Source organism: Physeter macrocephalus, chromosome 5 (assembly GCF_002837175.3).
Source record: "Physeter macrocephalus isolate SW-GA chromosome 5, ASM283717v5, whole genome shotgun sequence".
Taxonomy (NCBI): Eukaryota; Metazoa; Chordata; class Mammalia; order Artiodactyla; family Physeteridae; genus Physeter; species Physeter macrocephalus.
In genome coordinates, this window is record NC_041218.1 from 56,209,911 (window position 1) to 56,225,954 (window position 16,044).

A 16,044-nucleotide genomic window follows, 5' to 3' on the forward strand; every position below is an offset into this window, starting at 1 on the left:
TACTTTGTAGCCAGAAAAAGTTATTCCAGGATAGCCACCTTTGATTCCTCTGTCTTCTCTCCCTCTCTTTCTCCTCCCTCTCTCCTCTTTTCCACTTTAATTCTCTGTTTCTATCTTTTCACTCATGTTACTTTTACCTTATAATTTCAGGATCTCTCATATTTCCAGCAGGGCAGCTCCAGAAGGTGTTTTCAGAGTTAATATATTCCTGAGAACTATTCCAGTTCCTTTTTTTTTTTTCCCATCTCATACTTTGACTCCAAAAAATTTTTTGTGGCCCACATTGTTAACCATTTTTTTTTTCAGATTCTTGAGGATGTTGGATGATCAGAGCTTTCCATTCTTTATACCCATTGGCCTTTTATTTTTCCTTTTAAACGTGGCTTCAGAATAGCATGAAAATCTTTTTAAAGTGTCTGTTTGACTCTGTTAAAATTTATTATATGTTTTAGGCTTGTGAATGGTGTGCCAGAGGGCACATAAACCATGCTGAGTAGTCTTTCCTTCACTGTTTCAAGAGAGCATGTTTATACAGTCTTCTAATGCAGTAATAGCATTTGGTTCTGTAGAACCACAGTGTTCTTCTTCTAGAAGATTTCGACCATTTTTGAAACTTCCCAAATCTATACTTTGAATTTATTTAATTTAAAAAAGGACTATCATTTATACCCACCTATAAGTGTTATGAAGTGATATGGACATAGATAGATATGTGGATATAGATATGTGTTTGGTTTATGAATTAGCCCCTACAATATTGAAACTACTTCAGACACTTGAACTACTGGAAAATAAATGTTTGCATTCTCTTTATCTGAGAAAAATGACTCATGACAGTCTTACTGCCTGGGTAGACCTATACAGTCTCTTTACCCATAGTGTCATTGCCAGAAGCCAAATAGTAAGTTTTTTGTTTTAATGGAAAAGATCTTTCAGGTTGCTGGTTTTACACAATGGGAATGTGGTTGGAAATGCTTCCTGTTCCAGTCACCAGCCCCAGGCTGCCCATGCATTTTGGATTCAGAAATCACAGCTGAAACCAATTAGGCAGAATTATGGGATCACTAAGTCACATTTAGGTTTGTTATGTCCCAAAAGGAGAAAAATACGTTATATGATAAAAAAGAAATGACTAATTTAATTAGGAATAAGCCAAGGCAGTGTGATTACTATGAGAGAATATTTTTTTTTTTTTTTTTTTTTTTTTTTTTGTGGTATGCGGGCCTCCCTCTGCTGCGGCCTCTCCCGTTGCGGAGGACAGGCTCCGGACGCGCAGGCTCAGCGGCCATGGCTCACGGGCCCAGCCGCTCCGCGGCACGTGGGATCCTCCCAAACCGGGGCGCGAACCCGGCTCCCCTACATCGGCAGGCGGACGCGCAACCGCTGCGCCACCAGGGAAGCCCGAGGATTTTTATATAGTATTAACTATTGTGTATGTTAACTACCCTTGCCCTCCCCAGGAAATACGTGTGTGGTTTACTGGCAGAATTTCAAACATTTCCTAAGTGGCATAAAAACAGGTGAAAATAAAATAACCTAGAAACAGGCTTTGGAATATGTAAAATAAGTCTTTATAAGAACAGTGGAATATTTGAGAATATTCCATTTAAGAACACAGTTTTGGGTATATGGAACAGATTGGAAGACCATATTTTCTCTATTGTCATACCATGTCCTGTGATGCAACTTAAGGCACAGTAATCGTAATTAGAATTTTTACTTCTGAGGGAAGAGATAGTACTTTTGTACTTGTTCATGAATGTCTTGTTTTTGTCATTAAAGATAAGGAATTTCAATGCATTTGCAAAAAGCCTCAATAACATTTAATAGAATACTTACAAACTTTAAAATAAATTATTTTTTGACCACTGTTTTAAAAGTGGGTCCCTGTGGTATATAGCGGGTACAAACCTTCTCTAAAGCATCTTGAACGGCTATGATTTTGTTTTAAAGGGGAAGTTGATTAATGTTTCTTTTCATTTTTTCTCACTAATGAACAGTGCTTATGTATTGGAACTCACAACATTAAAATTTTATTAATTATGATTTTGGAATAAATAAATGAGTACTATAAAGCTTAACAGAAAAAAATGCAAAGTCGGTTTAAGCCTGTGGACTTCGTATAAGAGCAGTTTGAAACTAACTGCTCAGTAATTTGATGTATTAATTCTTACAGCAATGCAGGCTGATTAAAACAGAGATTATAGCCAGAGGAAATGGCATTGACTGCTGTAGAAGAAAGGAGGGCTCAACTTCTATAAGTTTTCTTCAGTGGCCTCTAGCAGCAGCTCTTCCCCAGTGAATCACACAACTTTAATGAGCTACAGATGAAACAGATTAAAAACTTAAACGATAGTGAGTTCTACCAAAATATGCAACTATTCTTAAAGTGTGGTTTTAGTTAGAGTGCATGTGGTGTGTCCCAGACATGGGACAATGGTAATAAAGGTGACATTAGCCAGTAGTAGATTAAGCATCACAAGTAAGCATCTGCCACACTTGCTGCCTTGGAGACACGAAAATTACCATCGTTGCCATTAATTTTGGGACCCCGTGTGGTACCACTGAAGAGTGGAAATAATTGCTCTTGTCCTTTAGATATTTGCAGATTTCTTGATTTGCTCTCTTACCAGTCAGAGTACTATTTAAAGGTTTTTTATAATGGGTCACTTACTCATTGTAAGGAAGAGATTGGAGTGTAATCAAACTGAGATGAGGACCAGGGAGCTCCTTAAACAATCAAAATCAGTCTGGAAAAGGAGGGCTCTATATTTTTATGCTTTCAAGTTGTACATGTTATCAACTAGTTCTTAACATATCCCATCTTTTTTTTTAAAATCACGTGTTTTCACTTAATGTTTTTTGTTTTTATAAGTTTTCATTAATTTCAAATAAAAATATAGCTGAGCCTTGGTATTTAAACATAAAATAAGCCTATTCCTTAAGAAGAAAGAAATTCAGAATTAGTTTTATTATCTTCTGGAATCTTTCCATATTCTTATTCTTGCGAAGCATTTTTGTTTTTAATGTTTTAAAAATTACACTAAGCCTGAATATACTGACTCTTCTCTCACTGTCAAAATGGAAAACTAAATGAAAAGAAGTAAAGAATGTGGAGGCTGTGTGTAACATAACTTCAAAATGAGGATTTCTGTTGGTTATCCCCACGGAAAGACATCCTTATTTTTAGCCTTGATGCTGGAAAATAGGGCTGTGCTATTTTCAATGTCATATTTTGTCAGTGCTTCTGAAAAACATCAAAATTAGCTGACAAATATTGTAGACACCATGCTTAACATAAGAGAGTGGAAAAAATGCATGTTTTAGGGAAGGGGCTCTTATTTAGATTCCTGCTTAATGAGTAAAGTCCAGTCTGAAGACCAGTGCTAATACAAAAGCATAATTTCTCTGAGGAACTTGATATCTCTTGAGTAAGAGGTCTGATCATTTGAAGGGCCAAAAATTGGAAAACCTCACTTCATGGATAATATATTGATTAAAAAGAAACATAAGCACATACTAAATGATGAAGCCTACTTAATAATTGACTTATACTTGTTTCTGCCCTGGAATTTGGGTAAACTTTCATGTCCAAGAGCTTTTCTGACTCTGTGGTCTTCAGAGAGCCTTTTTACCAGTGGCTTTCAGTGGCAGTATATTGCTTCTTTTCCCTCACCCAAAGTCATTTTCAAAAAGAGTAAGGAATGGAGAGTGGAAAATATGAAAAGGTGAATGTCATGGTCCAGCTAGTTTCTCATCTTTTTCTTTGGCTGGACTTTGTTTCCTGGTACTCTTTTGAAGGGCTGTTCTCCACTCAGGCCTGTTTTGAAATTGTCATCATATCTATAATTTATCTTTGTAATTTCCTTTTATGTCTTTCTCTTTAAGACTCATGGCTGTGTACTGTTAGTCATGCAGTTCTCAGGTCTACATATGATTGAAATTAACTGAGATTCTACTGTGTGAAAGTGCTTATGAGTAAAGTCTTTCTGATATTTTATGGTCTCTCTGTATCCTGCCTTTTTACAAAGAGAGATCTCTCTCCTGCCTTCTAAATTGATCCAGCCACAGAGTAATGAAATCAACATGGAGAAACCTAAACTGTAAATGTGGCTCCTTTACAGAGAATGTTTAAGTTTAGGGTGTTATGGTTTCAGATACGTTCTTCAGATTCCTTCCCCTTGAAACACTCCTGCACCTATGTAAATTCTCAAATAAATGCTACTTGATGGGTAATCAACAGTGAGGAAGGAGGAACTTGATTTTGAAAGAAATGTATGCAAGTGTGGGGACTGAACCTTAACAGCTCCTTTTTACTGTCACTCCTCTTCTTGGTCTGCAAATCTAGCCACACTTGATAGCTTCGCTTAAAACCACACACTCCACGGAAGACTGATGAAGTATTCTTAGGGATTCAGGTATAAACCTGTCAGACACAAGTGCTTCTGAAGGCCTTCCCCTGAAGAACAGCAGCAGTGATAGAGTGAATAAGAGGGAGGTGTAGGAAGATGAAGTGAGGCATAATGTAGTGAGGGCAAGAAGCGATGTTAGCCAAGAGCCAAGATAGAGATTGGAGGGGGAAGAGTTACTGGGTTTGATCTATAGTCACCAGGCACCTAGTCTAAAGATACTCCTTTTAGTGTTAGAACAAGAAATAGTCAGAGATCAAGCCAGACGGACCTGAGATTATCTGTGTCTCATCAGTGGATAGTGATCTGTTGGTCATGTGCCATAGGGGCCTTCTGTTCAGAACTTTTATGTGTAGGATGACTTTAAAAAATAGAATGACAGAGAAGTACCTCCCAGCATTATTGTTAAGTTTAGTTCTGTATTTCGGGACCAGTGCAAATCATAAGGGTCACATAAGCCAATGAGTTGAACTAAGGAGAGAAGTTAAAAAGAAAGAAGAGATGTGATGAAATTTGTAATTTAGGCACATCTAATGCAGTTCCAGGCATAGTACTGTGTATTAAAAGAGAGGGAAAAGAAACAGATTTTAATGCAGGTAGAACAGAAGTTTGCTAGCGTATAAAAATAAGACCTTGTACTACCTCTTGTCTCTTCCTCCATTTGAGATTCTCCAGATTCTTGCCCCTAATCACCCAGAGCAACTGAGGTTAATGGTGTATTTGCTAGAAGTAGTCTCAGAGGTTGTATACAGAGAGCTGTGGAGTTTGAATGAGAATGTCTGGGCATGTAGACAGGAAGAACACATATATAAGGATGAAATGTTACTTCTAAGAGTTCCAGTTTTCTGATGGTATTTATCATTCCATTTTTAATTGCAGTCCTCCCAAATATCCCTTCCTACTCTAAACACACTACAGAAAATCATCGTCATCATCATCATCATCATCACCTGTAACATCTACCACGTGCTGGGCAGTGTAGTAAAACCGTAATGGATATTTACTTATTAATTTTCACAATATCCATATGAGGTAGGTATACTAGGATTATCTTCATTACATAGATGAAGATACTGATACACAGAGGTTATGTAACCTGTCTAAGGCTACACAGCTAGTGATAGCCATGCGTGTATGCATATACACATTTTCATGCTATACAGCTAAGGAAATATGAATCTTAAAATTTAAAAGGTTTGGAAAAATCTTTATTAAATTTCTCGAGATCTCATTTCTGGAGAGGACTCCTTCCTTTAATTCATGTTACACTGTCATTGGGCATGCATATATACACGGAAGGATGTAACGTGTACCATGAGGATCAGGAGCTTTTTTCCCCATTACTGATATGTTTCCTTCCTCATAGTTTAGTGGGGTTTTTTATTTGTTTGTTTGTTTACTTTTAAACAAAAAGCTTGAATACTTTAATCTGGGAAAAAAATTACAATAATGCACAAGTATGTAAAAATCCACAGAATGTAAGCTCTATGCGAGCAGAGACTTTTCTTATTTATTTATGCACAATCGGCATTTAATACGTATATGTCAAGTATAAAATACAGTGAAAGTTTTGTCCCCAACACCATTCCACTTCTTTAAGCATGTGTAGCGTAGGTTTATTGGGCACAAAATTAAACATGCTTTTTAACTGTGTTACTCATATCCTTTATAGAATTCTTATTTTTTTGTCAATTCCATTTGTTGGTTTTTGAAAGAGGTAAGCTAAACCCTTCAAGATTTTGTGAAATTTTCAGTTTCTTCTTTTATTTTGATCAGTATTTGCTTTATAGTAATATGCCATGTTGCTAGGTGCATAAATGTTTAGTACTTTTTCCTTGAATTCTAATATGTCTAATATTTATATTGATATGCTGATTTTTTGCTTTTTTATTGATATTTACCAGTATAAATATCCTAAAACATAAATAACGTAAATGTGTAATATATAATATGATGTATTATTTCTTTATTTTCAGGTTTTCTGTTATTTTTTGTTATATATATTTAGCTTGTGTGAGTTTGATTTTGTTTTGTAAACTGAAAATTTATATTTTTAATAGGAATTTTAACATGTGGCTATATGATTATTGTTATGATTGGGTGTACTTTCTATTTACCACTTTATTTGTTGTGTGTGAAGCAATGAGCAAATTATAGTTCTTCCCCTCATGGGTCTTATTGTATAATGGGCAGTATCTTAAATACTACCTTATTTTTGTGTATCATGCTATAGATTAAAAACTGCTTTCTCATGTACTGTTTTATTTATTTTTATTTATTTATTTAATATCTATGGAGTATAATTGCTTTACAATGTTGTGTTAGTTTCTGCTGTACAACAAACAAAGTGAATCAGCTGTATGTATACATATATCCCCATATCCCCTCCCTCCCACCCTCCCTATCCCACCCCTCTAGGTAATCACAAAGCATCGATCTGATCTCCCTGTGCTATGCAGGAGCTTCCCGCTAGCCATCCATTTTATATTTGGTAGTGTATATATGTCAGTGCTTCATGTACTATTTTATATGTTCTTCAGAAATCTCTAGGGAAGGTGTTGGCCTTAGTTGAAAGGACAGAGAGGTTAATTGTATGGAGTTACAAAGTGGCAGTTTGGGATCCAGAAATCACTCCTCAATTAATTAAATGCATGAAATAAAACTTTTATATAGTCAGGAAAAACTCCATGGAACCCATTATAATTATATTTTAGGCTCATTTTTAATGAGCTATACTATATGTAAAACTGTTTCCACCTGTATTTATTTAGTTCTTCTTCTCTGTCATTGCCTGGACCAGAGAGACAATAATTTCCAAATCAAATATAGTTTCTGTCCTCATGGAACTTGACTTTCATTTGGAAGCTAAACACCTTGGGTGTGGTGCAAGATAAAGGCAATATTGTCTCAAAATATATCTAAGAGCATTTCTTCTGTCCCATCTTCTTTCCCTTTGTTCTTCCATTGGCTGACCTTTTTCATTCTCTATTCAGGTCTTACTTAGAAGTAATGCTTTCCGGAGGCCTTTCTGAAATGTTTAGACCACAATAAGTTCCCCCCTGCTATGTCCTCAAACATTACCCAGTACTGTTCTTAATATACAACATACTCTACTGTAATTACTGACATGCCTGGTTTTTTCCACCAGCATCTATTTCATTGAATTCTATGCCCTTAGTGATTAGTGTAGTGCCTGGAAGATAATAAGTGCTCAAGAAATACATGATGAATAATGAATGAATGCTAAATTCTGCTCTGTACCCTTGGGAGTTACCACCTGGCATGCAATAAAAACTCAGTAAAGGAATCTGAACTGTTGTCATCATGGCTATAGCCATGGTACAGGTTCTTGAAGGTATCAAAAACTTATGATTCCTGAATAATTGAAGCTTGATAATGGGGCACGAATAATCATGATCACTGGGTCTTACAGAATGATTAAATGTTTCAATGTCACAAATCTTACAGTATCCTCCAATGAGATTAGAAAAATTTATATGGCAACTCTGCATGTTTTTTTCCAAGTTTTATGTAACTCATAATATAAACAGAAAAAGCATTAAAAAGAAAATATATAATTGTGTGCAAATTGAGCTTGGGATATTTGAAGGAATAACAGCATAAGTTGCTATCTAGGGATATTCCTTTTAAGTTATATCTGGATGTATTTGTCTTAATTTATAATTTTGAAAGTATTTGTATTGATTTATAAAGTAAATCTTTATAAAGTTTTATAAAGTAAATATTTTCTCAAATATATTCAAGAGTTCTGAGAATCTGAAAATTATTTTTTAATGAATATAGTTATGAAAAACTCAAATAAATCCAATGATTAATTTTACTGGAATGATCTGTTTGTAGTATTTTCATCTCATATAACATAAATAATCATAACCTGCATTTCCACTTGGAAAATACAAGATAATTGAAATTGTAATTGGATTGGTTAATTGTCTGTGTGTATGTGCTTTAGTTTTTTTAAGTTAAGGCATATATTTTTAGGTAGGGTTTTTTTTTTTTTTTTCAGTTAAGAGATGTATGTTCAATGAGAATAAAATTAGGCATTTAACAAAGTAAAAAATTGTGGATATGAATTCCTTCTAATACACAGATATGTTTAATGTAAGACAGAGCCTAGAGGTAAAGATAATGATTCGATTGTGGTTAAAACAGGGGGTGGAGGAGCATGCAACTGCATACACTAAAGAATCCACCCATTTGTCGTATATTTGCTTTGTTCAGAAAGTAATGATGACTTTGAAGTAAAAAAATATTGATTCACTGTGTTATGGCCAGAGGGATGTTAATACATTTTCCCCTTTTTCTTCTAGCATACTGATTTATGTCAGTACATGGACAAGCACCCTGGGGGACTGCATCCAGATAATGTGAAGGTAGGAAAAGATCTTTTTAAGTCAAGGGTTAGCATTCTTCATGTGCATGTTTTGAGCAAAAATCTAATCTCTCTACTATAACTTAAAAAAATTGTGTAAAGAGAAGTAATATTGAAGTGAACCATAGTCATTGCTGTGCTTTGACATTGGAAGCCATGCTTTGACATTAAATATTTTCACTGGGGTATTATTATTTAGACCTTATCCTGTTTTTTCTTCATGGGGAAACATTTGCCAGTAATGAGTAAAATCCACTGGAATCCTGTCATAACACTGTTTTCAGTAGAGGGGAATCTCCAGTAGCTCTAGCTTGGAGCTCCATAATGCAGTACCAATTGGTTTCAAGATAAAGTATTATTATGATCCAAAACAGTGTTAGGGTGAGTTCATGATGCATATTTTTCACTTGTTTTTACAAACAGATAAAAATGGTTTTTCCTAGTGCTTTTTTTCATTTCTTTTACCATAAATTGGATTACTGTGTATAAAAAGAACTAAGTTTTTCTAAGATTTGACCTAGCAACCATCTTGGGAAATTGTCCAAAAATTTCAAGCTTAAAACAGGATATTCTTTCTTGGCATATGTTAGGGAGTTAGAAGATACCAAAGTTTATCTGAAGGCTAAACTTATAAATGTATTTGAAGTAAAATTATTTGTCTCCATTTCATCCCATTCATTATCTGCACCTTTCTTGCAATGTGGCATATTTTTTCTTCTGTACTTTTCCCTTTACTAGGAGAGATATATTTGCACGTATGGTGTTACATGTGTTTATTTCTTTTTGCTTATAAAAATAATATATATATTTTGTATAAGTTTTTTTTCCTCTTAGAATATGTCATAGATATCCTTTAAAATCAATACATGACTATGTAGTTCAGTCTTTCTAATAACTGCTTATTATTCCATAGTATGAATAAACCGTAATTTGCAACTGTTCTTTATTCATGGATCTTGAGGTTGTTTCCAAAATGTTCCTATTAAAAATGATTTTAGAGTAGATATTAGTATAAAACCTTTATACTCATTTCTTTTGAATATCTAGTTAATGGGTTTTCTTTATTAATTAGAGACATGATGTCAGTTTTAATGAATTTAACTGGAACCTTTGCCCACAAGGTTGTAAATTACAGAAGGACTGTTTTTCTCTACACTCCCGAGGATTGACTAACCAGTCATTTAGATTTTTGCCATTCTGATGAGTAAAAATGAAATATTTTTTATATTGGCATTTTCTTGACTGCTAGTGACATTGAGCATCTTTTCATGTCTCTTGACCATTTGTAATTCTGCTATTACAAGTTACCTGTTTTTATATATTGTTCATTTTTCTATTGGGTTGGTTTTCTCCTTAATGAATTATAGGTGCTTTTTAATATGAAATTAATAATGAGGGTTTTTATGGTGGTCATCTATGTTGTACAATTTTAAAATGTAGGACCTTGTAGGAAATCTGACAAAACATTGTTTTTAAAATAAGTAATAGAGTCAATATGGTACTTACAGTATTTATTGATTTTTTTCATAAATCTCCTTTTTTGTTGTTGTGATTTTTTGTTTCGTTTAGATTTCTTTTAAATTGTTTGACTATTCATTTTTCTTAAAAATCTGTATGCATTGACATAGGTAGTTTTTTAGTGGTTTGATTGGGCAAGAAATTTTAACAGATGAAGAGTTTTGTTTATTAATCTTGTTCATGTTCAAATTTAACTTTAAACATTAGGATTATAATTAATACATAATTCTTTTTTTAACATTAAAACATCTCAAATTGTCTCATTTATACATTTAATGTTCTCTTCTTAGGGTTGATTGTGTTCACAGTCAACAGTACAGTACATCCTTACTCCTGTTTCTCACTTTATTTTTATTTATTTATCTATTTTTTAAATTAATTTTTATTGGAGTATAGTTGCTTTACAATGTTGTGTTAGTTTCTACTGTACAGCAAAATAAATCAGCTATACATGTATATATATATATACCCTTTTTTTTGGATTTCCTTCCCATTTAGGTCACCACAGTGCATTAAGTAGAGTTCCCTGTGCTATACAGTATGTTCTCATTAGTTGTCCATTTTATACATAGTATCAATAGTGTATATGTGTCAACCCCAACCTCCGAATTCCTTACCCCCTCCCCGCCCCCTTTTTCCACTTTAGCCTGGGGAATCTGTAGAGAGTCCAGCTAGTGGAAGCCCAGGGCCTACCAGCCTCCATGGAAATCAGAGGCTACTCTGAGCTAACTTTGATTTCCAGACTTCAAATTCAGTGACAGGATTAAGATTAAAGAGCTGGCCTGAGCCTTTTCAAAGAACCATGACATCACTGGATTTCCATTATCCTTGTTTGGTCTTTTCACCAACACTGTGTGTCATTAGTTATGGGCAAGTTTGTTGGTGAAATAAAGAAAGAGAGCTCATTCCACAAAGCATTGCCAGTATCACTGGTGATTTTTGTAGCCTTTGTAAATTCTGCTTCATCCATTACATTTTATTTTTCCTTAATCTCTTAATGGTCATGGAAAGATTGAGCTTCTAGGTTACTGTTTTCCAGTTACTAGGCTGCACTCCTTGAAATTGTGTTTCAACAGCTGTTACCCAAGTTTTGCAAGCTTTTCTTTCACCCTATGATCATTTCTCATACTTAAAATACTTAGTGTTTGCTACCTATTTCAAGTTCAGGTTGTACTGGGGCATTAAAAAAGGTTTATTACTGCAAGAGCTTGTACCTCCTAAGGTGTGGTGGAAACTTACTGGTGAATGAGATGTGCAGTTAGCATAAATAATGTCACAGAAATTAGATATGATGCCAACACTGAGTCTAGATATTAGTCACATGGAGCAGGAACTACTCTCACTCAGAAATTGTTTAACATGGTTACAGATTGATACTCTACTACATTTTTGCCTCCAAAAGTGCATGATGTGATTTACCTCTTTTTATACCTTTCTGAATAACTGAAAGGCAGCGATAGGTGTTGGTATATAAGTTTCCATTTCCCCATAGCTATTGACATCTTGGCTTTTTGAGGTTTTGCCAAAATGTACTGGATTGTCTCAGTGTTTGGAATATTTAAGGGTGCAAGAAACTTTGATCATCATCAAAGAGGCCTTCAAACTAGGTTCCACAGCAGAGTCATCTGTGAAACTTTTATATATATATATATATATATATATATATATATATATATATATGAAAGACAGGGCCTGGACTGTGGTGCTTTAGAAAACAGGTATCAGACCCACGCCTCAAGGTAGAAAGTTGTAAGCATCTTTGTGGGGAATCTGATCAGTCCAAGAGAACAGACCTAAAGAATCTAGGTGATTCTACAATGAAGACCCCAATTGACAAATAAGTAACTCAGAGGAAGCAAAGTTGCTTGCATTGATTAGACAGAAAAAGAAAGAAAGAAAACTTCAAAAAAATTATCAATAATATTCTCCAAGAGGTAAAAGAAAATAGTACATCTATAAAACACAATGCTATGTTATTTTGTTGTTGTTGTTGTTGTTTTTTTTTTTAATTTTTCGGTATGCGGGCCTCTCACTGCTGTGGCCTCTCCCGTTGTGGAGCGCAGGCTCCGGACGCGCAGGCTCACGGGCCTAGCCGCTCCGCGGCATATGGGATCTTCCCGGACCGGGGCACGAACCCGTGTCCCCTGCATCGGCAGGCGGATTCTCAACCACTGCGCCACCAGGGAAGCCCTGCTATGTTATTTTTAAAAAGGAGAAATTAGTGGACATGAAGTAGCTTTGGAATTTCAAAATATGATGACAGAAATTAAAAACAACAGTAAAAATGGATGGAAGAAAAAGTTGGAGAAGTTTGCCAGAAAATAAAGCATAAAATACAAATCTGAAACATGAGAAAAAAGGTATCATAAAATTTGGAGTCCAGTCCAGGAGATCAACCATCTGAATGACTGGAGAAAATAGAGAGGAGGGAGTCATTAAAGCAATAAACATTAAACTATACTTTTTCCAGATGTGAAGGATGTGAACTTCAAGATTAAGAGGGTCCATTAAATGCCCAGAACATTTAATGAAAATAGATGAACGATAACATTTACTATTGCAAAATTTCAGAACACTGATTTCAAAGAAAGATCCTACCGAAAGGAAACAGGTTTACTACTAAAGATCAAGAATTACAGTGGTGTTAAACTTCAGCAGAAGCACTGGAATGGAGATGGAAGTGGGACAACAACTTGAAAATTCCAATGTAAAATTGTTTCCAATCTACAATTGTATAGAAACTATCAATGAAGTGTGAGAGTAGGAAAATTATTTTCAGGTGTTCAAGGAGTCGAAAAGTTTGCATACCTTGCATCCTTTTTCAGGAAGCTACTTGAAGATATACTGCACTATAACTCAGGGAATAAACCAAAGCAGAAAAGAAAAGGAAACCAGGTAGTAGAGGCTACCACAAAAGAGAGATGAATATCCTCAAGACAATGATGAAAAGAATCCCAGGATAACAACTGTGCATCGAGCTGAAAGGGTATCCAATCAGTCTGATTGGCGCAGGTCAGAAGTCTCCAGGAGAGATTTCTAAGAAGATGAAAGGGTTAGATAGAATACCAAATGTGTTTGAGCAGATTTACAAGATGGAAGAAGAATTTGGTGTTGAATTAGTGATAACCACAAAGAAAATGCAACAAAGGCAAGCAAACCAACCAACAAAAGAACTAGATAGTTACTAACACCAGGAAAAACAATTATTGTGCAGGGGAAGAAAGTAGTCATATAAAACTCAATGGCTCAGCTGTAAATAACATTTACATGATTATAATACAATACAGTATTACGATCAATATGTAATATTATAAAATGTAATCAATATTACATGTTGATGTAGTTAGAAAAACACTTCTTTAAGTGATTCTGCTATAGCCAGGCTCATTCCAGGATTAGCATCCTAAAGCAGTCATCCATTTCAGCTGCCACATTAAGAACTTGTCAAAGAGCATTTTGATTCTTTGTCCAATGTTCTTTTCCTTACCTTGCATGATTCATATATTAAATTACAGTAATTAGCTTGTTTATCTGACTTTATATGTACTCATTCACATAGGTTTTTCATCATTTTCATGTTGAAGATAATAGTTATACCTTCTCTGAGGGTATGGGAAGTTAAAAAATAGAATGCATCTTGTTAATGCCTGTGTTTTGGCATCTGAATTGTAGTGCATGAAAGCAAACAGCCCTCATTACCATGTTGGTTTCCATGGGAGGCCACTCAGCTAATCATGCACTGGCTTTTCTTCACATTTTTGTCTGCTTAGAGACAGTGCACTCCTCCAGGGTTATATTTAGGATCTGCACTGCAGGTGAAATTATTCTCAAAGATGTCTGACTATGACATAGTGACAGATGTCACTATGGGTGTCATGGGTATTTCTATGTGATGGATTAACATATTTTTTTCTTGTGGTGATATTTATTGTCACTTAAATCGATGAATGCAAAATGAAGAACATAAGAATAATATTTACTAAGTTAACAACTGTTCATAATGCTGTGCTAGATGCTGATTTAAAAAAAAACAAGTTGAGCTAAAATAAGACCTTGTAATGGTTCTCTATAAATGTAAGGTGTGAAAACCAGGTGAGATAAGCAATTATCTTTAAAAGAGCATGTTCTTGTAATAACTCTGAAGCGCTGCATTTGGTTAAATAGTTCATAGATCATTAAAGGATAGGAATGTAATAAATACTGAATATTTATTATGGTGAACAGAAGGAAAACAGTGATCAAGTCCTTTTGCTTCTAAATTTGACAGTTTTGACTTTTGGTTTCATCACTATGCAGCATGACAGTATATGGAAATATTTTAAACATTTATCTTGAATTATAAAAATGTACATATCTTTGTTAAGATTTCATATATACTTGTTTATTGTGAAAAGGTGGGATGCCACGCATCTGAGAATTGAGGCGATTGTTCTTTACTGTGAATCAGGTAGACTTGCAAGTGTTACAAAGGTGATGTATCACTGAAGAATGAGGGGGAAGAAAAGAACAATTGAAAGAGTACATAACTCATGATTTCATAGTAAAGCATAGGCTAGTCTATGGTAATTTTGTATTAAATCCCAGCAAAACATCTGTTAAAGTTTTATCTTTCGTGCTGTATATTCCTTGTAAACACTGGAATAAACTCATAAGAAAAATTGTCAATGTTAACTAAATTGCTATAATTACTTTGCTACTTTAATTGCCTACAAAGTGTGTCTGTTCTCAGTATGGCCCTCTGAAATAAATATTCACTATTAACTAATGGTCTGTATTATATCAATTTTAGACAAATGGGTAATTTTAGCAGTTAATTACTTAGAGGACAATTTAAAACCTGAATCAAAAGCCTGAGGACATTGGCTTTGCTGTAAATATTTATGATGATTAAAGGTATAACAACCAATTGCTAGAACATTATAATTGGTATGTAGGAAACTGGTTAGAATTTTGGGCGGAAGGTAGTTCATTTTTCCCCCCTTTACAAACCATTCACTATGAATTTTATTGGGTTTTGACTGTCATAGCTGAGTTGAAGGCAGACTTGTAGTGAAGTTCTTCATTTTATAATTCTCAGTGACTTACAGATTGATCAGTTTTTTAAAAAATGACCATAGCAGTCTAAATTCCCTCTTTCATTCAGATTTTCATGTGTTAAAAAGTGATAAGCATGAGAGACTGAAAATTAAGGTTCATTAAAGAAAAGAAAGATTAATTGATGCTGTCTCCAGATCATATCCAGAAATATAGGTGCTTGAATCTTATTACCATGATTACATTGGGTCTTCCTGTGTTTTTATGTAATTACCTTCATTGCCATGTCATCTTAATGACTTTTCTAGAAGATTTTTTTGTAAAAACATTTGCCTTTTTTTTTTAAAGAACTGTAATCCAAAATAACCAAAGTAATTCTGAATTATCTGCCTTGTTCTCTGAAGTATCTGAAATTCTTTGGACATAAAGCTGAGTTTTATTTTTTATCTCAATATCTATATTAATTAAAAAGATATGAGGATTATTATGGTTGAAAAATTGCTATTTTTCCAACAAAAAGCAGGTGTATAACAGTCAGAATAATGTTATGCCAAATTAAGACTGTCTCATACAGATGGCACTGAGAATTGATTCCTGAATGAGACTTTCTAATGTTGAGATAGAAAATCAGATAACACCTGATTTTCTCCGTATTTTGCGTTAGAACTCTCATTTAGCTGGTAATGATTT

The 16,044-nt window shown here is 34.4% G+C and overlaps 1 protein-coding gene across 2 annotated transcripts in view; it reads left to right on the forward strand.

Annotated features, from left to right (window-relative positions):
• Positions 1 to 16,044, forward strand: part of CDK14 (cyclin dependent kinase 14) — a 601,018-nt gene that overhangs the window by 283,188 nt on the left and 301,786 nt on the right. For both annotated transcript variants that reach the window (XM_024132226.3, XM_055084972.1), the window contains one exon: positions 8,741 to 8,803. In XM_024132226.3, the coding sequence (XP_023987994.1) occupies positions 8,741 to 8,803 (63 nt within the window). The remainder of the gene's footprint in view (positions 1 to 8,740; positions 8,804 to 16,044) is intronic.